At 42.3% G+C, this 26,687-nt stretch overlaps 1 protein-coding gene across 2 annotated transcripts in view; it reads right to left on the bottom strand.

Annotated features, from left to right (window-relative positions):
• The window catches only part of FNDC1 (fibronectin type III domain containing 1), a 126,114-nt gene that overhangs the window by 52,040 nt on the left and 47,387 nt on the right, over positions 1–26,687 (bottom strand). For both annotated transcript variants that reach the window (XM_048844100.2, XM_075126841.1), the window contains exons 3-10: positions 23,772–23,870; positions 20,045–20,162; positions 17,582–17,769; positions 17,256–17,363; positions 13,235–13,423; positions 7,989–11,246; positions 5,512–5,630; positions 3,046–3,157 (exon numbers count right to left, since the gene is read on the bottom strand). In XM_048844100.2, coding sequence (XP_048700057.2) covers positions 3,046–3,157; positions 5,512–5,630; positions 7,989–11,246; positions 13,235–13,423; positions 17,256–17,363; positions 17,582–17,769; positions 20,045–20,162; positions 23,772–23,870 — 4,191 coding nt within the window. The remainder of the gene's footprint in view (positions 1–3,045; positions 3,158–5,511; positions 5,631–7,988; positions 11,247–13,234; positions 13,424–17,255; positions 17,364–17,581; positions 17,770–20,044; positions 20,163–23,771; positions 23,871–26,687) is intronic.

Below are 26,687 nucleotides of genomic sequence, written 5' to 3'. Positions count from 1 at the left end.
CAATCCACATAGACGCAACTGAAACTGACTTAATACACATCTGGACTGCATAGGAATGCAGGATTAGTTTTTAAGGGCCAGATCTTCAAAGGTTGATTTCAGTGGGAGTTAGGTCCTAAATAGCTTTAAGAATCTGGGCCTAAGTGCATATGGGCTTGATTCTGTGGTGGTGCCAGATGCCCTCAACTTCTAATTACTTTGTGGTCATTGAGGATCCAGAAGCATTCAGCGTCTCAAAGAACTGGACTCCATGTAAGAAATATGCCTTGTCTTTCTGTATATACATGTGTTGGTACAGATGCTGTGGATACCCCCTTCAAAGATCTGCGTACTCCATACATGAGGTACATGTCACCTCATGAGGAGGGCATGGTTTTTTCTACTCACGCTCCTGATTTCCCTACGGAGATGCCATGTCCCTCTATCTGTTCTGATTGCCATTTCCAGCAATACCACCTGCTCAGATGCTGTATTAACAGAAATGACATTTCAGCATGGTGGATCTGTGAGTAAAAGGGGAGAATACCTGCTGACACACAGATTGGATCCAGCCTCTCTCATTTCAAACTATAATCCAAAAGCAAATCCAAATCCAAGGTGGAATCCTACCACTAAGATTTTCTTCCTCCCCATTTCTAACGATGAGCCATATCATGAAATCCTTCTCAAGTGTGAAAATCAGCCATATGAGCAAACTGGAGAATAGAGGAAGGAGAATACTGCAGAACACTATTCAAAGTGATTCATGCAGATTCCAGGTAGCTGGCTTAGTTTGAAGATATATAGCCATATGCTAGAGATTTACTGATGAAAAGTGCAAGATGAGGGTTAGGTATTATTATTAGATTTTGCTCCTCCATGAACATTTGAGCAATGGAGTTTGTGGTCACCTGAACATTTTAGGAAAGTTGTTCACCAAGGATGATAGCCACCCCTGTACAGAGAGGTCAGCAGAAGGCCTTGCATTACTTAAGGCCTCCTTGTGAACTTCACTCCATGTGCACCCCAGTATTCATATTCATACACTGGAAGACTCACCCTTCGTGTAGAAAGTCCTCACATCCGTCATAATACCATGTGACTTAAAGGATCAATCACAAATATCAAATAGTAAACAACCAAGAGTCAAAGACATAGACAAAGCAACCCATAAGATGGAATATATTTGCAAAAAGTTATCAATTAGGAATAATAACTGCATTAGCTAAAATAAAAATCTATTCATGGATAATTCCCAAACAAAAATAACGGCTAAACTCCCTGGATAAACTGTTCACTACAAATAGTTTGTCCAGCTCTACTGAAAAGAACTACAAAAACTGAAGAGACACACATTTTTACAGAGCTTCTAATTCTGAGCAAAGTTAAAATGATATTTTTAAAAAGTACACAACAATGACAAGTTGAAGTCTTATAAGGAAACATACTTAAAATAATGGACATCCCAGTGAACAGGTTTTTGGTTTTAAAAAGAACCACTGTGGCCACAGGGGAGTATATTTGAGGGGTCTGAACTGTGGAACTCATTCCTACATGAAGTTGTTGAGGCCAAAAATCTTAATGAGGTGCAAAAAGGGATTGGACATTTATATGTATAACAAGAACATCCAGAGTTGTCATAGTTAATGGGAACAAAAATGAAAAAATTAAATTCATTAAATCTTGTGTTTCAGGGTTTAAACTGATCTCCAACTATTAGTGATCAGGTTGAAACTAATTGGGGGTGGAGCAGATTATCCCACCTCTGCTTCTGCAGTGTCTGGTGCTGGTTGTTGTCAAAGACAGGATACTGGACTAGATGCACATTTGGGTCTTATCCAATATTGCAAACAGCTACATTTCTTTTATTTTATTTTCAACTCTGTTCAAAGGGGATGCTGTCATGATTGATGTATTTTTAAGAATCCACACATTATTATAGTCAGAAAGCTGGGATTTTTCTTCCCCCAGTAATTTAAATCTCAGCCACAAGAATACTAAGTGTCCTTTGAGCAAATGACCTACCACTTTAAAATATCCACTTCAGGGAAAAAGTCAGCAGTCATTTGAAATTTCCATCTCGGAGTTAGTTTTGTGGCTAGATCATAAGCTGATACATTTCATGGGCCAAATTTTGTCTGGCAAAGTGAAGCCAGAGGGCTAAATCCTCTACTGCCCTGGCTGGCAACCAATCAGGGAAGCAGCAGGGATGGGTTGTCAAGTAGCGAGTCATGGCTCTGATTCTCTGCCTCAGGCCCAGGAACAGAGATGCAGGTTCCACTCATTTTGTATCCAATTCTGCCTCCTCCAGGATGTCACAGAACCCCATTCTGTTGCACATTTACAGGTGCAATTACAAAGAGATAAAGGGGGATGTGGCCACAGGGAAAGCAGACGTGGTTTGCAGTATAGTTGTGAGTGGCAGTCCCCAAAAGCAATTGTTCCTATACAAAACCACCCATGCAAATTATCCCTGTTTCAAGCAGGAACAGCTCTGTGGGAGGCTGTTCTCTGGCTGAATAGAGGAGCAGGTTAACACTGTTTGTACAGTATATTTCATACCCATACCTATTTATAGATTGAAGAGGATATAATTGTAAGCTCTTCAGGGCAAGGACTGCACCTACCTCTGTGTTTGTCTAGCATCTGTTAAAACAGGGCCCTAATCCTGTGTAGGGGTGGTGTGTAGCTGAGCTCCCTCTGGAAGAGCCTGGAGTAGGAATTATCATCTTCCTTGCTTGCTCCATGTAGGAAGTAACTTAATGCAGCCCTTTTTTGGGCTCAGGTTACTTCCTCTCATGCTGGCTCAGCTCTGATCAGGTTGAGAGTTGAACTCTCCCTCCCACCTACTTGGGGGAGGAAGACACTACTGGGTGCAATACCACGTACCCCTTCACACTCATGCAGTGAAGAGGATATTCCCCTTATTGCCTTGTGCTGCCGTATTAAGCTGGGCCACAATCTGGCCCTAAATAAAATCAATATGCCACTTCTGCCATATTTGCCAGAATTTTGCACCATTGATATGAAAACTATTTTTTCTTTAGGAAAAAAGTCTGTCCTTACCAACAATAGTGCGTCCATCTCCTCCTAGTTTCACTCGGAGGGGGTTTCCTTGGGAATCTTGGAGGTATCTTCCTTCAGCATTTAACACTAGCCCTCGATCGAGATCTACGATCTAAAAAGCAGTGATAGAAATACTGAAACTCACCTGACATGAAAGAATGGGAAATTAAATTATACCATAATAGTAATTCCAGGGGAAGAGAGAAGTTTGGAGTTACATTTTTAGAAGTGCCTGAATCATGTAGGGAGAGATTTTCAAAGGAACAAATGGCAGTTAAGCCCCTAACTATTAACTGTGCCTTTGAAAATCACCTCATTAGGAGTCGAAATCCATAGGACTCCAAAATTACTTAAGCACTTTTGAAAATGGTATTTAGGTTTGTAAGTGCCTTAGGCCCAAGTTTTTAAAGGTATTTAGGTGTAGCCAGCATTGTAATGCCTAAATAATTTAGGAGCCTAAATCTAATTTTCAAAGGGAAGCCAAAATCCCATTGACAATCAATGGTAGTGAGGCTCCTAAGTGCCTAAATCACTTTTGAAAACAAGTGTTAGGCTTCTAAATCAGTTAGGCATTGAAAAGCTGAGCGCATCAATGCCCTAAAGACCTTTAAAAACCTGGGCTGTAGCCACTTTTGAAAATTTTACTCACCCTTTAATTTTAATTGTTTCCAGAAATGATTTCATTTGTTTAGAAAAGGAAACCAAAAGGTTCACATGCGACAAGCTAGACAAAATGGAAGACAGGTGCTAAGTGTCAGATCAAAATAATTTACATTTTTTAAATGCCCGTGTGCATGTTTTTCACACTATCTTGAAAATGTCTTCCAAACCAGGCATTTGAATACGTTCATCTAATACACACGAAGAGCGCTAAAATGCCATATGACATTTATTTATTCTCATGCTGTGATTCCGGTTGCAGGGTACCTTACTCTGTGAGTATCTTCATTGATTTCAGTGGGACTATTTGAGGAGCGAGGCACGAATCAATGTGGGGCAGAAATAAAAATTCCTTCCGTACATAGGCTGGTTATCAACAGGGTAGGTGGGATTTGCCCTGAATGGCAGATTTTAGAAGGCATTTAGGCACCTAACGATGACTAACAGCATATTGGAAACTATGAGGAAAGGGATAGAAAGCAAGACAGACAATATTATAATGTCCATCCCTTCAATACTGTGTCCAGTTCTGGTTGCCCCCATCTCAAAAAGGACATAGTGGAACTGGAAACGGTTCAGAGAAGGGCAACAAAGATGATCAAGGCTATGGAACGGCTTCCAGATGAGGACAGACGAAAAAGATTGGGACTGTTCAGCTTGGGAAAGAGATGACTAGGGGGTGAGGTGGGAAGGGGAATAGAATAGGGGTCTATGAAGTCATGAATGGCGTGGACAAAGTGACTAGAGAAGTGTTATTTACCTTTTCACACGGTACAAAAACCAGGGGCCACCTGATGAAATTAGTGGGCAGCAGGTTTAATACAAACAAGTACTTTTTCAAACAATGCACAACTATCCTTTGGAGCTTATTTTCATGGGATGGTGTGAAGACCAAAACTATAACTGGGTTCAAAAAAGAACTGGATAAGTTAATGGAGGACAGGTCTATCGATGGCTATTGGCCAAGATGGTCTGGAATGCAACCCCATGCTTGGGGTGATCCTAAACTTCCTACTATCAGAGGCTGGGAATGGAAGACAGGGATGGATCACTCGATAATTGCTCTGTACTGTACACTCCCCCTGAAGCTCTAGTTCAGGCCACTGTCGGAGACAGAATACTGAGCAAGATGGACCATGATCTGACCCAGTATGGCAGCTCTTATGTTCTTACATTGAAATAGACACTTAATGGAATTTTCAAAAGTGCCTAGGCACTTAACTCCCATTGAAATCAACGGAAATTAGAATTCTAAGTCCTTCTGAAAAACCCACAAGAGGTCTATCTTTATGTGCCTAAACACCTTTAAAAATCTGGTGCTAAGGGCTTGTCTGCATAGGGAAGCTATTCCACAATAAGATAGGGTTTGAGTTTAAATCCCTGTAGCTGCTATTCTGGAGTAACTGCCTGTGTGGATACTCTTGTTCCGGAATACAAGTGCCAATACAGGTAGCTATAATGAAATAGCTATTATGGAACAGTTATTTCAGAATAGCTGTGCTGGTCAGTTTCCCCATGTAAAGAAGAGCTAAGTTTGACATAATTGAAAATCACTTAATTGAAGTCAGTGGGGTTTATGCTGCTAAATTACGTAGGCACTTTTGAAAATACAAACCCTTAAGCCCTAAATCAGCTATTTAAATCACACAACAATAAATAAATAAATTTTTTTCATAGAGCCATCGATTTAAGGCCAGAGGGACCCTCAGTCTGATCACATTTTATATTCTTTTTGGTGAAGAGCACCATTCCTTTTTTTAAAAAATAAGTCAAAGCATCTTGAATTTCCAAAGAAGGTCACCCTACCCACTTTGTTCCTTGAGGACCATTGATTATTCTTTGTCCACTTGGTTTTCCATTATTACCAGGTAGTATTTTCCCATTTATATTTGTTTTTGTTGTAAGATTGGGCCTACCATTACTACCTGAAATAGAGAAAACAATATATACAGTATTCTTAACAAGCATGTGCACAGAACCAAACCACACTTTACAACATGAACAAATACAATGGTCATTACGAACTGTGCTTAATTATTTACACATAAAGGTATATGTCCAGTACATAAAGCTGTGTTTAAAATACACTAAATGTAAAGGGTTCGATTCACCAGTACACTCTGGCTACTGTGCATTGCTCTGTTGATACAAAGAAGATGTAAACCGGGCCTAACTGGCTGCTTAAACTGGATTTTTGGCTGCTTTGTATCACTGAAATGGTGCAAAGCAGCCGTCACATATCAGTAAACCAGGCCCCAGACCTATTAAAACTAGGAAATTCAAAATTAAATCTGAAACCCAAACCATTATAATGTTTACAGACATTTATAAGGCACCCATCACCATAGTACTTGCATGCCTTTTCCATAATTTACAGTAGATCAAGAAATTACATAGCACCCAAATTAGTGAGTGTATATCCTGAGTGAACCTACAACACCCAAACAAATTTACCTGAAAAGTCCAGAACAAAGGGATTACCAGCCATGGAACTATCTGCTGGAGGATTCCAGTATCTATTGTTAGGGGATCTCATCTTGCATCACACTGTAAGAGAGGTCTAGCTTGGCTCTTGATGATTTTCTGGTGGGAGCAAATTCAAAACCCCCAAGAACGCCTTAGCATCACACTTGCCATTTCTACCCTATGGACTGATAGCTGAAGCATTCCTGCCAAAAGCAAATGCTGTAATGGGGAAAGTGTGTCTGAAATAAATGGCAGCCCCATGCACGCAAATGGGAGCAGAATTTGGCCTGTTGTGAAGTCCCTGCTAAAGAAAGGACCAAATACACTGCAATATGTCAGCTCAGCGGGTTTCATATTAAGAATGTATTTAGAATGTATTAAGAATGTATATAGAACTCATTCTGGAGTTTTTAGCCTTCAGTTGGTTCAGACTAGAAAATTTTAGTTTTAGACATACATAGCAGACCAAGTCTTCCTCCCATGGAAGTAAGTAGGATGTTTGCTATTGGCTCAAGAAGCCTGGATCAAAATCTTAGTTTTCATACAAGTCTAAGAAGTAGACAAAAAACAACATGTATGTAGAACAAAAAACAACATGCAAAGTGTCTGGGCCTGATTCTCCTCTCAGTTTTATCATGGTAAATTGGGAGACACTCCACTGGAGAGTGACTTTTGATGTACAATCTGGCCCATTATTTTAAAAAGTAGGCATTTAATTTCTGTTGAGATGCACTATTGGAACCCTTTCATGTCTGTGCAGCTGAAAAGCTGCATTCCACACTGATTTGTTCAGAAGAGGACAAGCACTTGTTTTCTTTCTAACATGTTTGGCCTGTCTGCTCTGATCCCTGTTGGATTTTAAACAAAACAGATGCAGAATTTCCAAATAGATCTTTTTAAAAAACGTTCTTGAACTTTATAAGTATTTCTAAAAAGTCCATCACCACGTGGAATCACTTTTTTTAATCCAACCACATACTGACCTTTTACAAAGAACCCAAAAGGGGTCAGGGGGCGGAAATGTCTCTATAACATTTCTCCTCACCTCTAGAAGAAAACACTAGACTGAAAGAACAAACCTCATCTCACACAGCTTTGTACAATATAATTCAGCTCAGCGCTAGAACAGCATTAGCTTCAGCTACAGGCACTCAACCTTGGGATAGAGAGTAATTTTAGAATCCTGACCCCACCAAACACATGTGATGCTCACTCAGCATACACTCCCTTTGCTGTTAGCTTTTGTGTTCTGTTCCTGCTGATGAGGTGGTATTCCAGGTCCACACAGATGGAGGTAACTGGCAGATCTAAAAAACTGAAGGGCTTGATTTTTAGACCACTCACAGGTGCCATTTCAGTCTACTGGAGTTGTGGGTGCTCAGCACCTCTGAAAAATCAGACTCTAAACTTAATCTCTCATGCAACGAACCAGGATTGTCCTGGAGTCTCCAGGAATTAAAGATTAAACCTCCAGGAATACATCCAATCAAAATTGGCAACTCTAGTGTTGCCCAGTTTCCATACATAGTCCCTGACTCTGTAATCTGATCCCCTTGGGAAGACCCTGAGCCTCACTGATTTTGCAGGACACCCCAGAGGCATATGCATCAGGTCAGATTGTTTGTACAGTGCTCAGCAAAATGGGGACCCAATTCTGATGGGGCTTTCTGGATACTACCAAAATATGAATAATACGGTACACTGAATTATATACTTTAACTTGTATCCTGATGAAACAATGTAGCTTTCATCGAACTACTGATGGGGGGGGAACATTCAAGACAGTAAAATTAATAAAGTAATTAAAAACATATTACCTTGTCTATATGGAGGTCTGACATATTGCCGTTGGGACAGGTTTCGTGGCCTTGAGCTTTGTAGTCGTTGACGGGAGACGAGAGGGGATGAAGATGAAGAAAGAGTTGGAGAAGCAGAGTGTGTGGGATACAGCTGAGAAGGCACAGATATGGATGCAGAGGAGCGTGGCCAGGCCAATCTTGGCTTAGAAGATGTATGTGGTTTGTTAGGGGTCTGAGAAATTCTTGAGACTACAGAAGACGATGACCTGCCTTGTTTTAAAGTGGGAGGCTCTTCCTCCGCCTCTTTTTCTTCTGCAGAGTTTACTTTGTGTATTAGACGAGAGCCCGTGGGTTTCCTTTTATCCCTGGCACCATTGCCATTCATTTTTGTGCTGTCTCTAGAACTGGAGGAAGATGACCATCTTGCAGCTGAAGATAATGTGGGTTTCTCCTCCACTTCTCCATCATCATCATCATCATCTTTTGAAACTGACTGTTGAGATTTAGATAAAGAGGAGAAAGGAGCTTTTGGAGAAGGTTCCACTTTTGATGATGGTGACTGGAATGGGCCATATTTTTTCTCATTTTTGGATGCTGTTCTAGTAGGGACCCTGGAACCTGAATGGTAATTAGGAACTGAAAGATCAGTTTGTCTCAAAGAAGTGGAGGTTGACTTTGAAGATAAAGAAGTATCCCTGCTATTCTGATTGTCCTTTGCTGTGTCAGTGATGGAGCTAGAGCCTGACTGAACAGGTTTTGATTGATAGGAAGATGAAGATGGTTTATATGAATCTGACACATGTTCATTTGAGGTTGCTACTCTGGATCCAACATGTCTGCCTGCTGGCAAAGATGAACTTGATCCTCTGGAAGAAGTTGGAGAGTCATGTCTACTTTTGTGTTCTTCATCAACTTTACTAATTTGAGAAAGTGACTGCTGGAGCTTTGAAAGAGATGAGTTAGAACTTCTCTGAGACAAAGAGGTAGATATTCTCCTAGAAGAAGAGACATCTTTAGGGAATGCAGAATGGGCATTTATTCTGTCATCTGCTTCCTCCTCCTCGGCCACATCCTCATCCTCCTGTAATTTTTCATTACTTTTGTGGGAGATCTGAGAAGGAAGCCAGCCTCTAGAATTTAATAAGGAGAATGGAAGTTGAGGCTGACCAGCATGTGCCTTTTGAGAAGGATGGAGAGGTTTTTTAGATGAAAAATGAGAGCCTCCAGTTAATGTTTTTTTAGACAAAGGTATACTTTGTTTTGATTTCACAAAGGTTTCCTTCACCTCCTTACTGTCCTGATCATCAGGCTGTTGTTTGGAAGCAGAAGACTGTACATGAGAATACTTTTCTGCTGTAGCCACTGATGAAGACCCAGTGGAAGATGATGAGCCTGATAAGGCTCTTGATCTTGCATCCTGACCATTTGTTACCTGGTGAGAAACACTAGGACTAGAGTGGTGGTTCATTCTAGTAGATGAGGGAGATCTCCCAGATATTGAGGGCAATGAAGAAGATTGGCGGACTGTAAGCAAAGAGCCTGATTTTGTGGGAGTTTCCTCTATTTCTGTACTAAGAAGTTCATCTTCTGAACCAGAGAGCTGTGATTTCTCTTTGACTGGCTCTCTGCGGTGAGCACTAGACTCTACCGAAGGACTTCTTCTTCTAGAATAGACTGCTGCTGAAGATGACTGTCTAGAAGAGGAAGGTGAATGGTCACGTACAATAGTTGAGGGTAATGGTTTCTCATCTTCACCCTCCAGTTCTCTAGTATCTCTCTCAATATTGGAACTAGACCTAGTGGTGCTAGTTGAGGTTAGGCGTGCATTAGTCTGAGGATGAACCTTTGAGGAAACAGCAGAATAAGGGGGTTTAGAGGGTGGCAGCTTAGATTCTTGATTACTACTGATCTTGTTTGGAAACTTACTGATTGCATGAGATGACTTGTGCTTGAGGAAATTAAAACGTTCAGAGGCAGTCTGTCCTAAAAAAGACCTAGAATTAAACCTAGAAGAGGAAGAGTCTTGTCTTTTCTCTTCCGCTTCTGTGTCCTCATTATAATTACCATCATCAACATCCCTTCCAACAGACTTACGTTTAACAGAAGATGGGATGCGTGAGTTAGTCGAAGTACGGCTAGCAGAAGCAGAAATAGCAGACTGTGATGCTGCAGCTGCGGTGGCTAATTTTGGATCCTTCAACATGTGAGGATTAGAACCTGAGTGAAGTTTTGTTTGCAGTGATGGAAGTGAATCTCCATCACGAGAAGAAGAACTGGAACTTGACTTATTATTTCTATTCTCTGCCTCTTTGCCATCATAATTGTCATAACTATCCTGGGTATCAGAGTGAACCAAATTAGAAGAGGGATAGCGTGAATGACTTTGAGAGTTTGTAACTGTTGATGATGTAGGTGATTTAATTGGCACAGAAGAGGTGTGTGCCTTAGTCTGATGGCTCTGGACCACCTTGCGAGACACAGCAAACTGCCGATTCAATGGTAAAGCCAAGTGAGTGTGTTCTGGAGTTTTAGAAGATACTTGACTGGACTCTATTTTTTTTAATGGCACAGAATCTAGACTTACTTGTTTTTCCTCCACTCTATCTGCAATATCATGAGGTACATTTTCAGCAGGCAGATTATTTAAAGGGATTTTAGGGGAAGAAGGAATATTAGAGTTGCCTTGTCTCTGATGCTTTGTTTCATTATCTGTGTACTTAGAAATGGACGAAGAAGCAGAGGAAGAGGATGAGGAGCGTTGGGTCAATGAAGATGAGGAGGAGCCAAGTTTGTCTGTGCTCGTTTGTCTCGTCCTTACTGGAGTGCGTGGCCTAACTGGTGTTCTACCTGAAGAAAGGACAGAGTGAAATGGCCGGCTAAGAGAGTACGGCCCAACGTTTCTTCTCAGATTTTGGGTTTTAGGCAAGGGTGTTGGCGTTTCACTGGCGGAATCATGATCATCTGTGACTTCAGTGGATTGGGGATCAGGTTCTCGCTCTGATGTCTTTTTAGAGAATAGCTGTGATTTATTCAGCACCCCACTATCAGTCAAGAGTTTATTCTTAAACTCAGAAAGAGGACTTTTTGTATCTCCACCACTGGGAGAATTAGATGAATGAACAGCAGTATGCTTAGAGGAAACTGGTGATTGGATTTTCCGAGAAGGAACAGGAAAGGTTCGAGGTGGGGATGAAGGCACAGCATCACCAGGTTTTTTAGACTCCATATTATCTTGAATGTTTGTTTGTTGATGAACATTTGAATCATCCCTAATGGCTGCAAAAGAGAAAAAAATATTTTTTTAAAAAAAAATTCACAATGATATATGTAAAGACAGCATAAAAACTGTCTAAGAAAAATGAATCAGCCAGCAAGATCCAGATCATGCTTTACAACATTGGACAATACTTAATTCAGTGTTAGCCATCCTACTGGGAAATACAAATATCACTACATCATCAATTGGGGAAAACTTAAAATAATAAAAATAAAGAATAAGTCAGTTGAGAGTAGGCAATGCTAGACAAATAATTGGAGCCAGATGTTCAGCATAGCTTTATTGATTTAATAGATTCATAGATTCTAAGGCCAGAAGGGTCCATTTTGATCTAGTTCAGCATTTTTCAAAGTTTGGGTTGTGACCCAGTACTGGGTTGCGGCATGTCAGGCACTGGGTCACCCTGGTCAGCACCGCCAACCGGGATGTTAAAAGTCTCGTCAGTGGTGCTGCCCAGCTAAGGCAGGCTAACGCCTACCTGTTTCAACACCTTGCTGCGCCCCGTAAGCAGTCATCGGTGGGGCTCCGCACACTGCCCCCACCCCAAGTACCGGTTCTGCACTCCCATTGGCCGGGAACCAGCCAATGGGAACTGGGGGGGAGGGCAGTGCCTGCAGGTGAGAGTCACAAGAAGCTGCTTGCGCGCCTCCACCTAGGAACCAGACCTCCTGCTGGCCGCTTCCGAGGCACGGTGCGGTCTGCGATGCCAGGACAGGCGGGACACTGCTGACCAGGAGCTGCCAAAGGTAAGTTCATGCCCCAACCCCGCACTCCAACCCCCTGCCCTATGCCTGAGACCCTCCCAATCCCAGAACCCCTTCCTGTACCCCAAACCCCTCACACCCAGCCCCACTCCAGAGCCTGCACCCCTACCCCAGACCCCTGACTCCCTCCTGCACCCCAACCCCCTGCTCCAGCCCTGATCCCCCCCAAACTCAGAACCCCTTCCTACACCCCAAATCCCTCATCCCTGGCCCCAGCCCAAAGCCTGCACCCCTCCCGCATCCCAATCCCCTGCCCCAGCCCAGAGCCCCCTCCCACACCCTGAACACCTCATTCCCGGCCCCAACCCACATCCCTTACCTCAGCCCTCTGCCCCAGCCCTGAGCCCTCCCCAAACCCCTCATCCCCAGCTCCATTGGGTTGCAGGCATCAACAATTTTCTTAAACTGGGTCCCCAGAAAAACAAAGTTTGAAAACTACTGATCTAGTCTGATCTCCTGGATAGCACAGGCCATAGAATTTCCCCAAAATGATTCCTAGAGCAGATTTTTTAGAAAAACATCCCATCTTGGTTTCAAAATTGTCAGGGATGAAGAAGAAATCCACCACAACCCTTGGTAACTTGTTCCAGTGGTTAATTACTCTCACCATTAAAAACATAAGCCTTATTTCCAGTCTGAATTTGTCTAGCTTCAGCTTTCAATGCAGCTATGCTGATGTATACCAGTGGAGGATCTGACCCTTAATGCTACATTAAAAATAAACAACAGATCACATTTTTGTCTAACAATATACTCATAGGAAAAAGCAAATATTTTGGAGTTTTGCCTGAGTAAGGACTGCAAAACTTGGCACATTAACATTTAAAATTTAGTTTTTATATGTTGCAAATATTGTCAGGAAGAGTACAAGCAAACAAAATACAGTATAGATTTCACTGAACACTGTAAAACAAAAGGAATATATATTTTCATGCAGCAGGTCATGAAACAGCCAGAATACCGGTATAAGTTTACTTAAAATATTTGTCTCCCTTTATACTGTATGTGCTATGAAGGTGATGACTGACTGGATCAGTATTGCCATGACAGATCTAAGTTTTAAAGCTTATAACAAGCTGGCTATTAAAGAACCTTTGAAATGAAATAGTGTTATGAAACTCTGCAGGTTAGTGGAATAAAAAGCCAATGACTGCAATAAAAAGTTACACAAACAAATCAATGGCAAGAATGTATAGACTAAGTCATAGGCACACGATACTTACCTGTTGGCATAACGACACTGAAGGCTTTAGACTGAGGACCTTGTCCCCTCCTGTTTGCTGCACGAATTTTGAAAATATAGCGTTCCCCAGGCTGCAGACCATCTATTATGGCAGAAGTAGTGTCTCCACGATAGGTGATGGACTTTGCTCCGAATGGTTTGAGAGCCGGGGCGTATGAAAGAATGTATTCTGAAATGATTTGGCAGACGGTTGGAAGGAGGAAACTGAAAACAGTCCTGTTTCCAGCGGACAGACTGTATGGGTAGGATGAATTAGAACGTGCATTACTAAAATTAATACATTAGCAATGCACGTCAAGTCAACAGCTGGAGTATAAAGACATGATATGCAGTAAGCTGAATAAACATTCTTTCAACATATTAGACAAGAATATCTATCTATATAGTAAATTAGCTGATTAAGCATACAGAATACAGGAGATAAATCCTACAGAATATTTAAGCAACAACCTTCATTGTTGCTGGTTATACCACCCAATAATTGTGATGGGAACTATGCATCCCAAATGGAAGACAAGTGGAAAAAAAATAATGGTTATAGAGTCAAACATTGGGTGGTTTAGCCATTGCTATCACAATTTTTGTTTATGAATACTGAAGATTCAAAAAACATTCTACACTCAGCATTTATTCTAATACAAATGTATCAGATTGAATCTAATGATAGTTAGAAAATTTGTTGAACATAATGAAACACTAACATTCTAACCAATTTTTAATTGCCTTATAGCTACTGGCAATAAAATCTGATGCAACCAATAACTGTTCTGTATTACTATTACAGAGCTCCTTATGTTAGTAAAATAGCGGTGGTACGGATTGTAAATACTCTGATAGTTAGTCAGCAGGTTCAAGCCTTTTCATTCTAGTAGAAATTATAAAAATGTTTAATACAAAACAGTGTATGTACTCAACTAACCTTTAAGACATGCAATATTAAAAGCAGGTAAAATATTTTGATTAGTGCTGCTTATTCTTTTATCATTTATTTGCTAGAGTCCTGACACAGTTATAATCACTTTACACTTTAAGGCCCCAATCCTGCAGAAGAATCCCCACTACAACATAGAGCCCAATTAGTTTTTGTGGGACTCCACCAGATGCAGTGGTCTAATCACTAGATCCTTGGCAATACTGAGGCCTTAGGTTCCCTGCTAACACAGCATTTAAGCAGGAGCTTAATTTGAAGCCCATGAGTAGTCCGATTGCAGTCAGTGAGACTACTCACATGTTTAAAGTTAAGCACATGTTTAAATGATTAGGGCCTTAATTAGTTTAATTGTCCATACAGAGCAACTATATAGTATATTAAATTCTTGCCTTGACAACTTGAAATCTTATGTAAAAGAAATACCTTATGATGGACAGATGGTAGTAACAACACACGTGCTCCATCCAACAGAGTTAAATACATAATTTTCCCCTCACTGACACACAACATTCATTAACTGTAATGGCAGATGTTCACCCTGTGCAAGGGACCAGCACAAGGTCTAGGCACTATTTAAGTCCCTCTGAAAACAGCACCTCTTAAAATAAGACTGAAGTGGTGCTGAGGCCTGGCACTGGCCCTCTGCACGTGGGTGAATTTCTCCCTAACAGGAATAATTTGTGCATGAAGGTGAGCATATAACCTATAGTTTTCCCCATTACGCTCTCAAAAGGCCTTGATTCAGAGAGTAGCATTTTTCATGTAGTAACCTGCAAGATGCCTTTTTCAACCCTCTATCATTTTAAAAATCTTATTATTAGTCATAAAACAGAACTTTAGAAACTCTTTTCTAGGACTAGAGAGAGCAGATCCACGGGCAGATCTACAGAGGGCAACAACATATGAGGCTCCAGCACAGAGCCCAAGGAAAACTATAGCCCACAACACTCCATTACAAAAATTAAGGAACTTATTTTCCCCTCTAACAATTAACCTGTAATGGTTGCAATAAGAAATGTGATGACTGTAAGATCTGGAACAACTCATAAAAACATAGATTAAAAATGCATCATGCTTATTGTCAGATATGAATGAATTTTACTGATCAGTGCAAAGACTGCTAATCACTGGAAGGCCTGGAAAGTATTCTTCCTTTCTGGTGGTAAAGAATATCCATATTGGAGGTAAGAAAAATATGATATAGAGGAATGACATAGTGGCACTGGCCAAAAAAACTCTACAACAATTGTTATTTCTGGCCCTTTTGGTTGGCTGCTAGAGGGCAACGTCCTCCATTATTGAGATATGAAAGGTGATCAAAATAGAAAACAAACAAAAAAGCTTACAAGATGTGTGAAATAAAGCTAGTGTTCGGAGTAAACAATGATCACGAGAGACCTATTCCATGATTTTACTTTCACTGTACCTGGATAATTTAATCAGGTTCATTAAAAAGCCCTCTCCTGTGGTACACCACATCAAAAGAAAACATTTTGGCCTTCATTTTCCTAAGTGATTTGGGGTGACCAATTTTTCAATCCCCACTTTGTGGCAGCTTAAAATGGCCTGGTTTTCAAGAGTTAAGCACTCAGCATCTGAAAACCAGGCCACTTTAAAAGGGGCCTCAAGTTGAGCATTCAGAAGTAGAGTCACCCTAAATCACTGGCCACATTTGAAAATTTCAGCAAAATTCAGCAACATGTGCGGATTCCTCAAAACTCAGGGCACTCAGCATCTGAAAACCAGGCCACTTTAAAAGGGGCCTCAAGTTGAGCATTCAGAAGTAGAGTCACCCTAAATCACTGGCCACATTTGAAAATTTCAGCAAAATTCAGCAACATGTGCGGATTCCTCAAAATTTTAAAATTTCACGTCACATCCATGCATCATCTCACAGGTTATTTCGGGGTTTTTTTTAAGCTCTAGGGTGAAACTTTGCCTCCACTGAAGTGCCTGGCAAAACTCCTGTTGATTTTAGAGGAGCCAGATTTCACCCCTGGAGTGCACACTACACAAGTCGTTTGTGCTGATATGATATATGCCCGCTCTTTCTCCCTCTGCCATTGGTTTGCTGACTCCTGTGAATCCACAGTTCTGATAAAACAGCTGTATAATGTTCCAAAGGGATGGAGAGAAAAGGGATGGATAGTGGTTCCTTCAGTCATGGGTGAGTGGAAGTAGCCTGATTACCTGCATATGGAGTTTTGGGGGAAAGCTGGAAGGTTGTTCAAATTCCATCCAATTAAATTACTACTGATTGACATACACTGCTACTGTGGTAACTGTTGCTTCTGTATGAAATATCCAATCATCAGTGTTTCATGCTTGTTTCTTTAAGAGGGACTTTCACATTATGGTAAACTTTAAAATATCATGAAACATAATTCCACCGTTCTGATGATTATCCTACTATCCATGCTCCTTTTTTTAAGCATCAAAAGGTCATTGTACTGCCTCTGTAAACAACTTCTTTCCCCCCTTCTTGGTATGGGAGTTAAATCATATGATTGTATTTGTGACATCACAATCATTTTGAAGGCAAAGGCTTTGACACATCCCAGGCAAAGCACAGTGGCTTCACTGCAGCACGTGGCAAAAGCTGAAGCAGAGCTGGAAAGGAGAAAACTCTCCTGCACATGCAAGAATTGTTAATAAGAAAAGATTACTGGTATGGTCAGCTGCTATTTGCACAAAGTCTCCTTTATTTAAGCTCACCACAGAGTGGAAATCCCTTCTTGAAGAACTTGTGCTCCCTACAGTTGTACAAAAAGGAAAGGAGTACTTATGGCACCTTCGAGACTAACAAATTTATTTGAGCATAAGCTTCCAATGAAGTGAGCTGTAGTTCACGAAAGCTTATGCTCAAATAAATTTGTTAGTCTCGAAGGTGCCACAAGTACTCCTTTTCTTTTTGCGAATACAGACTAACACGGCTGTTACTCTGAAACCTACAGTTGTACATTGCATACAGCAGCAGTGTCAGTTTAACTTTATTACTATAGTGTGATTTCTGCAGTTCACTTTGTCTTTAATTTCTCTCTCAATCTATTAACTGGCAGAAATGACCTACCTTTTGCTTTTCCTTCACTCTCTGCAAGAGGGTCCCAAGATGCAGTGACAGAAGTTGTTTTGCCTTTTATTGGCCAAACATCTAAATTTTCAGGTGCACTGGCAGGAGCTGTGAAATAATACACAAGAATGGAAATTAAGGTCAGAAGTAATGGTTATACAGAATGGCATATATTTTTTTGCCCCATGTTTGCATCTCAACACCTTCTGTGCATCTATTTCAAAGACAAAACACGAAAAGCATTGCTGAAATATAGATCCATCTGTAGCTGCCGTGGATCTACTTTTCAAAAGGTACGTCAGGTTGTAGATAATTTTGATACATACCAGCTTCTGGGGTTCGTTGGTAAACGGAAACACTCCATTTGCCTTCCCTTTCTCCCTCTGAAATTCGCACTGCAAATTCATACATGGTGTCTGGTATCAGGTTATCCACTAACACCCGTCTGTTAGGCACTTGTTTGTAATCCCACCTTGCTGATTCCCCTTTCTCTCGATAACGGACAGCATATCGCCTGGGAATGGAAATGGGAGAGCCAAAAATTCAATTCATCAGCTGAACTCATTAGAATCAAACACAGTTCAAGCCTTTTTCTACTAATGTGCTTGGCTTAAAAAAAAACACCCAGTGATAGGGGAAGAGTGAGCAACCATGAGCAAAACAATCTCTTTTAGGCCATGTCTACATGAGGAGCACGTCACCAGGACAGGTATACAGGTATATTATACCAGCAAAGCACTCCTCAAGTAGACGCAGCTTACACGGGCAAAACTACTCTTTTATCAGTATAGCTTATTCCACCACCCTGGAATGAAACAAGCTACACGAGTAAAAGTGCAATTTTGCTAGTATAACTGCACCTACGCTACTGATTTCCGCCAGCACAGCTATGCCGGCCAGGGAGCACAGCTCTTCACATGCCTGACCAACGTAGCTGCGCTGGCAAAACTCTGAGGTGTAGACATTGTGTCACCGTACTGACCACTGTAGTATCTAGGTTCCCTCTAATGCTAAGGTGAATGAGATAGAAGCTGGTTGCGCCCTGGGAGGAACTCACTCTAGAAGAGATCAGGTAGCGTTTACACGGCTGTCCTCCAACAGGAGCTGTGACAGAGAGCAGAGCCTTCCTTTGGAGGCTGGGGTTACTGGGAGCTCTGCCAATGGAGTCTGCCTATGGGATAAGCTATATCAGCTTATCTCAGGGTTGCACTCTCCTGAGCCAGGATCTTTTGGCTGTAAGTTCCCCCAGCGGACCAAGGATTCCAGGCACCATCCACCACCACAATCCCCATCCAAGTGGGATTTTACATCACTAGGGGCCAGGCACCCTGAAGTTAATATATCCATTTGTCATATACTTAGATTGCAAGCCTTTGAGGTAGGGGCCTTCTTTTCGTGACACGTGTACAGCACAGAATGGTGCCTGATCCGGATAGGGGCCACTAGAAACTACTGAAATTACAAATGAAGAGTAATAATAAAAACATTCCTTAGCATCTTTTAAGCACACATTTTTCTCTTTCTTTAGTTGAGTCAATTACATTAAGCCATATGCCTTTTTAGTCTTTATGGCTCCCTTCTTGTAACAGGGTGACTTGCCCTTGGGCTGCAGAGACTGGGGCTAAGCCAAGCCTGATTCCAAAATGAGCCTCCCCTGAGGGGAATCGGGTGCTCTAATTTAAAGGCAGCAGGAATCTGTGGGGGGGGGGGGGGTGGCTGGTTGAGAGAGGGAGGGAAGGTTGAGTTCCAGTCAGAAAGGTCTGAGAACTGGTGGCTTCAGGTAAAGGTTTATGATTTTCGATTTATCTGTGAGGCTGGACTCAGTCAGTCATGGTACTCTTGCTCAATAACTCTCTTCAGTCTTTCTAAACCCTGAAATGGGGCCTAAGCCCCAAAATTTGGATCTGAACCATCCCCAAAGGTAGGTGTTTCTAGACACGGGATTTTGTCTATCAACTATTTGGTAAAGAGGAGAAACTCTTATAAATCTTGGATTGAAAACTGACCAGCAGAGGTTTATGACCCTTCTAGTTTGAGGCCTTGTATCTCCCTGTCAGATGCTCTGTCAGTCCAGGAAGAGCTTTCCCCATACACTAAAAACTCCAGTTTATCTAGGATATTACACACATAGTGGAGCAAATTAAGGCTGCCAGTACTGTTAAGGTGAGGGGAAAGAGAGTGCAGTGAGACCCTTATACGGTTAACAAGAATATCCCAAGTTATAATAGCTAATGCTAACAAAATTTTGGAAGGGATTTTAAATCTCATGCTTCAGGATTTAAGCCAATCTCTAACTATTAGAGAACTGGATGAGCCCTGATATGGGAGCATTTTCCTATGTCTACCTGCTTCAGGGTTCTCACTCTATCCTCTGAAGCATGTGGTACTGGCCACTGCCAGAGACAGGATATTGATGTATATAGACCCTTGATCCAATATGGCAATTCCTATGTTCATAAAAAGAAAAGGAGTACTTGTGGCACCTTAGAGACTAACCAATTTATTTGAGCATAAGCTTTTGTGAGCTACAGCTCACTTCATCGGATGCATGTAGCTCACGAAAGCTTATGCTCAAATAAATTGGTTAGTCTCTAAGGTGCCACAAGTACTCCTTTTCTTTTTGCAAATACAGACTAACACGGCTGTTACTCTGAAACCTATGTTCATATTTTGCCTTCAATCAAGCTATGCCTGTAACTACACTTTATTATTTAAATGGCAAACAAAGCCATAAACAATGAACTCTTTAGTATACATCTTGAAAACAACATCACCACAAAGTAAAGTACCTAGTTGGGTCAACCTTCTTTGGTTTTTCATATATGGGATCTGTCCATGCAACAAGCACAGATTGAGAGGACATAACACGAACACTTATGTCTTTTGCCTCCTCTAGCTCATCCTCCTCTGAAATGACAAAGTAACACAGTGAGTCAGTAATGAGAACTTTGGCGATCTCAATGCAATAGTAATTGTGCCACAACAACATTACTGTAAATATGCTATACTGATAAACGACTAACACAGATGATGACACAGGATACACTGAGAACAGGGAGAACCCCACCGCAATATGATTCTCCCTGCTACATGTCTTTGTACAAGAATAAGGCATGGTTCTGCTGTCCAGAATTCTATAAGCATTTAGCCAATTCTAACCAGTTATTTACAGCAGACAAATTATTAAAATACTCCCATTCCTGGCCCCCAGCAAACGCACCACTAGGGCTGTACAGAGGATAGAAAGTCTATTTCATGAAAGATTTTGAAATTTGGTTTCATTGTGAATTGTACGGAAACCTGAAAATTTAGAAATTATCTGTGAAGGAAATTTAAAAAAAAAATTGCTTTGAATCAATCAAAAGGGGTGGTTTTTTTCTACAAAAATGAAATGTTTCATTTCAATTTCAACTTTTTTATTTTTAAATATAGAATATACAATATTTAAAAAGTTACTTAAAAATGATAAATCAAAATGTTTCATTCCAAAAACGTCTTCTTTTTTTTTGCGGGGGGACGACGACAAAATTTCAGCTAAATCAACGTAATTCCTCAAAGTATTCTGATTTGGATGGATCTGCTCATTTTCTGACAGAAAATGGTTCCATCAAAGTATTTCTCACCAGCTCTGCTCATCACTTTGTGAACAGGACAGTCTTATGCCAGTGGTTCTCAAACTTTTGTACTGGTGACCCCTTTCACATAGCAAAGTGAGACCCCCCCCCCTTATAAATGAAAAACACAGTTTTATACATTTAACACCATTATAAATGCTGGAGGCAAAGCAGGGTTTGTGGTGAAGATTGACAGCTCGCGACCCCCCATGTAATAACCTCACCGCCCCCTGAGGGGTCCTGACCCCCAGTTTGAGAACCCCTGGTCTATGCTTACCGTTATTACAATAACAATCATTCTCCAGATATTCCCAGGGCACAGAACAAATATAGTGCAAGGTTCACGCCCCCGGGGCTCTGCAGAAGGGTAAAATTTGGAAATTGTTCAGGCCTGAGGAGGGCTGGGGCCAGTAAATCTTTGACTATGCAGAGCCCCAGTCACTCTGCAAAGGGGGAAGTGATCCAGCTCCAGGGCTTAGTGTAGTCCTGAGGTTGCAGTATTTACCACAGAGCAGCTCTACTGGCTTCAGTCAAGGAGGGAAGGAAAAGGATTCCTCTCCAGGCCAGGCCTCACAGAAATCCCAAGTGTGCAATCCAGTGAGTGACTTGGGCTGTGAGCAGGCACCAGGATTTAGCCCTTTATTAATATCAGCGCAAATACAAAAGTTAATGCTGTAAAATTGGAACCTCCCCTTCATATTTTACGGCATACTTTTTCAATAACACTTCACTGTTACCCTGGTATTTCTGATGAGCTAGGCTGGTTGTGTTTGTTTGTTTAAATATCTTATCCAAGGACCAGATAGATCTCAAATTTGGTTATCCAAAATGAAAATATGATTATCCAATATGATAGTATCTAGCTTTTATATAGTACTTTTCATCAGTAGATCTCCAAGTGTTTTTACAAAGGAGAGCAGAATCATCACCCACTATTATAGAGATCAGGAAACTGAGGCATGTGCAGGAGAAATAATTTGCCCAATGTCACCCAGCAGGGCAGCAGCAGAGTAGGAACTGAACCCAGGTGTCCTGGCCCAGTGTGCTATCCACTAGAGCACACTGCCTCACTCTGTATCGCTTTGCAGCTAAAATGAGTATTTTTTTTTTTAAACTCAGCTGATCAACATTTTCCTCCTTTATGGACAGGAAGGTAAATCTGTTCAGAACTTCCTTTATAATACCAGCCATCCTGAGGTCAGAACTGAAAGATGGCCACCAGCCTCAGTTTCCTTGTAAATGCCATTGAGTAGCAGTTATACTTCCCACTGCATTTCAGAGACTGGGCCTACTCATTTGCACTGTGCACTCTCCCTTACGTTCAATGTAGGATACATCTGGTTTTCCTGTGCTGTTCAGTTTCATTAACAACAAACCTGACACAGGGAACCACTTTTCAGTCTCAGCATGATGCGCCAATCAGTCAGTAACAAACCATGGCCACATCTATACACACACACCGCACTTGCCTATGGGGATTGAACCCAGGCCCTTCAACACCAAAAGTACAAGCTCCTGCTTCTGAGCAGAAGGAGAACTCCTTGCGCTGTGAGTAGAAGGGTATTACAGTTGTTGAGGCTAGCCTCTGGGGAGGAACATTCACCGAGGGCCTGAGTCAAAGCCCATTGAAGTCCATTGAAAAACTTCCATTACCTTCAACAGGCTTTGGATGAAACTCTAAGCCTGTGTGTTATGCTTAACGTGCTTAGTGCCAGTGTAAGACAATGGCTTGTCTGGTAGACAATAAGTAATTATATTTTACTTGTCAAGAGCAAAATTTTGGTTACCCAGGAAAACAGGGTTTTTCCGAGCCTAAGAACCACTATTTAAGAAGTAAGAAGGGTTTTTTTTCCCATTAGAAAGTGGATTTTCAGCCATCTCTCTTCCATGGAAGCATCATCTTGAAACACGATACAGAATGACAAATGAAAAAGATGTAATTTCCCTACCAGGTGTGATTTTAAAATGGAAAAAATTAGCATGACAGATTGATGATGTGACCCTCCAAGGAGAATCATAGAATATCAGGGTTGGAAGGGACCTCAGGAGGTCATTTAGTCCAACCCCTTGCTCAAAGCAGGACCAAACCCCACATTTTTGCTCCAGATCCCTAAATGCCCCCCTCAAGGATTGAACTCACAACCCTGGGTTTAGCAGGCCAATTCTCAAACCACTGAGCTATCCCTCCCCCCAAAGTCTGAGCCATGACACTAATACAACATAGTGCCGAGTTTAGGAACGGTTAATTTCATCACCCAGTTAAAACATCTAAAATGTTCTTCAACCCCAGCATATTCTAACTGCAATATGATGTGGTGAGAAAAATGCTCAGCCATGTCGATGACTTCATGCCACGAGTTCGTTTCTAACCTCACTTACAGTACACAGATGTGCACTACCTCATTTCCAGGGAAGAAGGGGAAGCTACAGATACCTAGCCCCTCTGAAAACCAGGGAACTAACACAGATGCTTACATTCAGGCACTCAAGCCTGAAAATGTGGGCCTGGATCCTCAATGGGCCCACCCCTCTTTCTCTTATAGTCACTAGGAGCTTTGGAGATTGGTCCTGCTTTGAGCAGGGGGTTGGACTAGATGACCTCCTGAGGTCCCTTCCAACCCTGATATTCTATGAGTCTATGATTTGCCACTGGCTGCAGTCCTTTAGGCACAAATCTATTGAGTCCATTATGAACAAATCTGTTCTACTGTTATTTTTTACTATGTGAATTACAGAAGCAACCAGAGACATCAGTCAGGGTCAGTGCCCCAGTGTTTGGTACTGTACAAAAAAATCTAGTAAGAGACAGCTTCTCTCCCAGTCTATAGTCACAAAGCAGCATATATTTCACTTTTTATAAACATGGCTCCACAACTTGTCTGCAAATATGAAAACAACATACCTGAGACCTTTCTCTTGGTTAAAGCTGCACTATAGACTGGCTGACTCCGTCCTTGGGAATTCCTTGACTGCAGTGAAACCACATAAACCGATTCAGATGCTGCATGTGAGAAAAAGCACAGAGACTTTTCTATAATCTTTTCCACAGCAGTGGTAAACAACGTTTCAATACTGTCAAGCAGACGTTTTGTCACATTTTTATTAGGAAAATTCTCTCTCTAGAGAAGGGGAAATCAGTTTCCTTGAGAGGTAACTTGGAAATCGTTGGCATTTACATCTAGAGGTTTTCATATGCATAGGTGCATATGATGGCATTTTAGAGGCAGGTACACTATCTATAACATGAAATAGTGTTACATAAATCCCACAATCTAAAGTTTGTTTGTTTGTTTTTTACTTTCTCCTGAAAAATTTCCAATTACTTTAAAAACATTATTTGCTCTCTCTCTCTCTCGCTCGCTCTCTCTCTATGGCAGTGACTTGTAGAATAAAGGCAGTGAAAGACAAATGCTGCAGTTTAAAACACTGCATGGTATTTTTCATTATTATTATTTCATAGTATTTACTGCCTGACCCAGTGCTCACTGAGTTAATGAAAAGAATCCCAGTGGCTTCAGTTGATATTGCCCCTGAACAATGCAGGACGCTATTTACCCTTAGTTATATTGATGTGTGATGGAGATAGAGAGCACAGGGAGCTTCTCCCACACATATATCTCACCCAGCAGCAGCTCTGCAGGGTTCCTAACTAGCTTGCTGGGCTGCAGGAGTGACTAGCACGGAACGTGGATGGAGGAGCACAGGTTGCTGGAGGGAAGAGTTTGGAGGAAGCATCAGCAAGTTAGTGTGTGTGCACATGGCTAGAATGCTAGCTAGAGTTGCAACAGCCCTGCAAATAGTTCTCTTCATAAAGAGCCAGTTTAGTTTAGTGTTAGCAACTTGGAGTCCTCTGATGCAGTAAGCAGTAAAGTTTGCTGCAAAGTGTACTCCTTTCCCGCTCTGAATTATTTGGCCTATGACAGCAAGATGACTCAGGAAACTTTCACACAGCCAGCCCTGCTCCACTCCCTTGTTGACTCAGTATAGTAAGAAGGATCTTGCCTTCCATGATAAATATTACCTGCTAATTAATGTCTTGATTCAGCAAGGTACTTGAGCAAGGTACTTGCCTAACTTTAAGCCTGACTTCAGTGGGGTTACTCACAGGCTTAAAGTTAGACACATTCTTAAGAGTCTTGCTGAATCTGGACCTAAAACTCATCCCTTGATGTTTAAGCAGCTCTGTGCTACAGTGTGGATCACTTGCCTCATGTTGAAAGTCAGTAAGCATGTCTGAGGGTTGCCAACTTTCTAACTGCACAAAACAGAACACCCAAGCCCTGCCCCTTCCTTGACCCGCATCTTCCCCGAGGCCCTGTCCCCCACTCACTACATTCCCCCTTCCTCAGTGGCTCGGTCTCCCCCACCCTAGCTCACTTTCACTGGGCTGGGGCAGGGGGTTGTAGTGCAGGAGTGGGAGAGGGCTCCAGCGGGGGGTGCGGGCTCTGGGGTGGGGCTGGGGATGAAGGGTTTCAGGTGTAGGAGGGGGCTCCAGGCTGGGAGGTGGGGCCAAGGGATTTGGAGTGCAGGAGGGGGCTCCGGGCTGAGGCAGGGGTTTGGGGTATGGGAGGGAATGAGGGCTCTGGGCTGGGGGTGCTGGCTCTGCGGTGTGGCTGGGATGAGGGGCTTGGGATGCAGGAGGGGGCTCCAGGTTTGGGGGGCTCAGGGCTGGGGCAGAAGGTTGGGGCATGGGCTTACCTCGTGCTGTTCCCAGTCAGTGGTACAGTGGGGCTAAGGCAGGCTGCCTGCCTGTCCTGGCACACCGCGTTGCATGCATCCCGGAAGCAGCCAGCAGGTCCAAAGTCTAGGCGGGGTGGGGGGGAGCAGGAGGCTCCGCTCATTGCTCTCACCCACAGGCACCACCCCCCAGCTCCCATTGGCTGGTTCCCAGCCAATTGGAGTGCAGAGCTGATGCTCAGGGCAGGGGCAGCGTGCGGGGCCCCATGGTCCTCCCACCTTGGAGCCAGACCTGCTGGCCACTTCTGGGGTGCAGCACGGTGCCAGGACAGATAGGGACTAGCCTGCCTTAGCCCTGCAGCACTGCCAACTGGACTTTTAATGGCCCAGTTAGCAGTGCTGACCAGAGCCGCCAGGGTCCCTTTTCGACTGGGTGTTCCAGTCACCTGGTCACCCCTAGCATGTCTTAATAGATTCATTTGTCGTTATATAAAATACAGTAGCTCTGAAATTAACAGCCTCCTCCTACACCATTGACTCAAATGGTCTCAATCCTTCAAGTGCTTGGGCAAAGTGCAGCCGGGAGCACAAGGTGTTGTGCTCTAGTGCTGGCATACGTGGGCACAGCAACATTAGGCACTTGGCATAGTCACCTGCAATGGGTGGAAATATGTCTCATCCCCACTGAGCACCCACCCAGTTCCTCTGATGAGTATAGGGATGTGAGCAGAGAATGAGGAGCTATGGGTTTAACTGGGACCCTCAGAATGCCAAGGAGAGACTTAACTATGCATTCCCTTCTTTGGCCTTACTTCTACTAGGCAGGAATAATTTGGTGGCCACATGCATGCAGTGCTCTCTTTAATGCAGCACTGGATTCTGCGGCACTTTCTGTCCTGGCCCTCATCTTTTACCTTGTGCTTACATGTGCACATTCCACATTGTGCGGGATCAAGCACTAATAATGTGCATACGCATGTTTGGCATTGTCATTTAAACTGTTAACATATGATCTATGATCCTTGAGCACTGTTAAAAATATACACATTTCCAATCTGAATTCGTCTAGCTTCACCTTCCAGCCACTGGATCTCATTATGCCTTTGCCTGCTAGATTGAAGAGCCCATTATCACCTTGTAG

This window comes from Caretta caretta, chromosome 3, assembly GCF_965140235.1.
Source record: "Caretta caretta isolate rCarCar2 chromosome 3, rCarCar1.hap1, whole genome shotgun sequence".
Taxonomy (NCBI): domain Eukaryota; kingdom Metazoa; phylum Chordata; order Testudines; family Cheloniidae; genus Caretta; species Caretta caretta.
The sequence above is the reverse complement of the archived record's forward strand: the minus strand, read 5'-3'. Positions and strand labels throughout refer to the sequence as shown.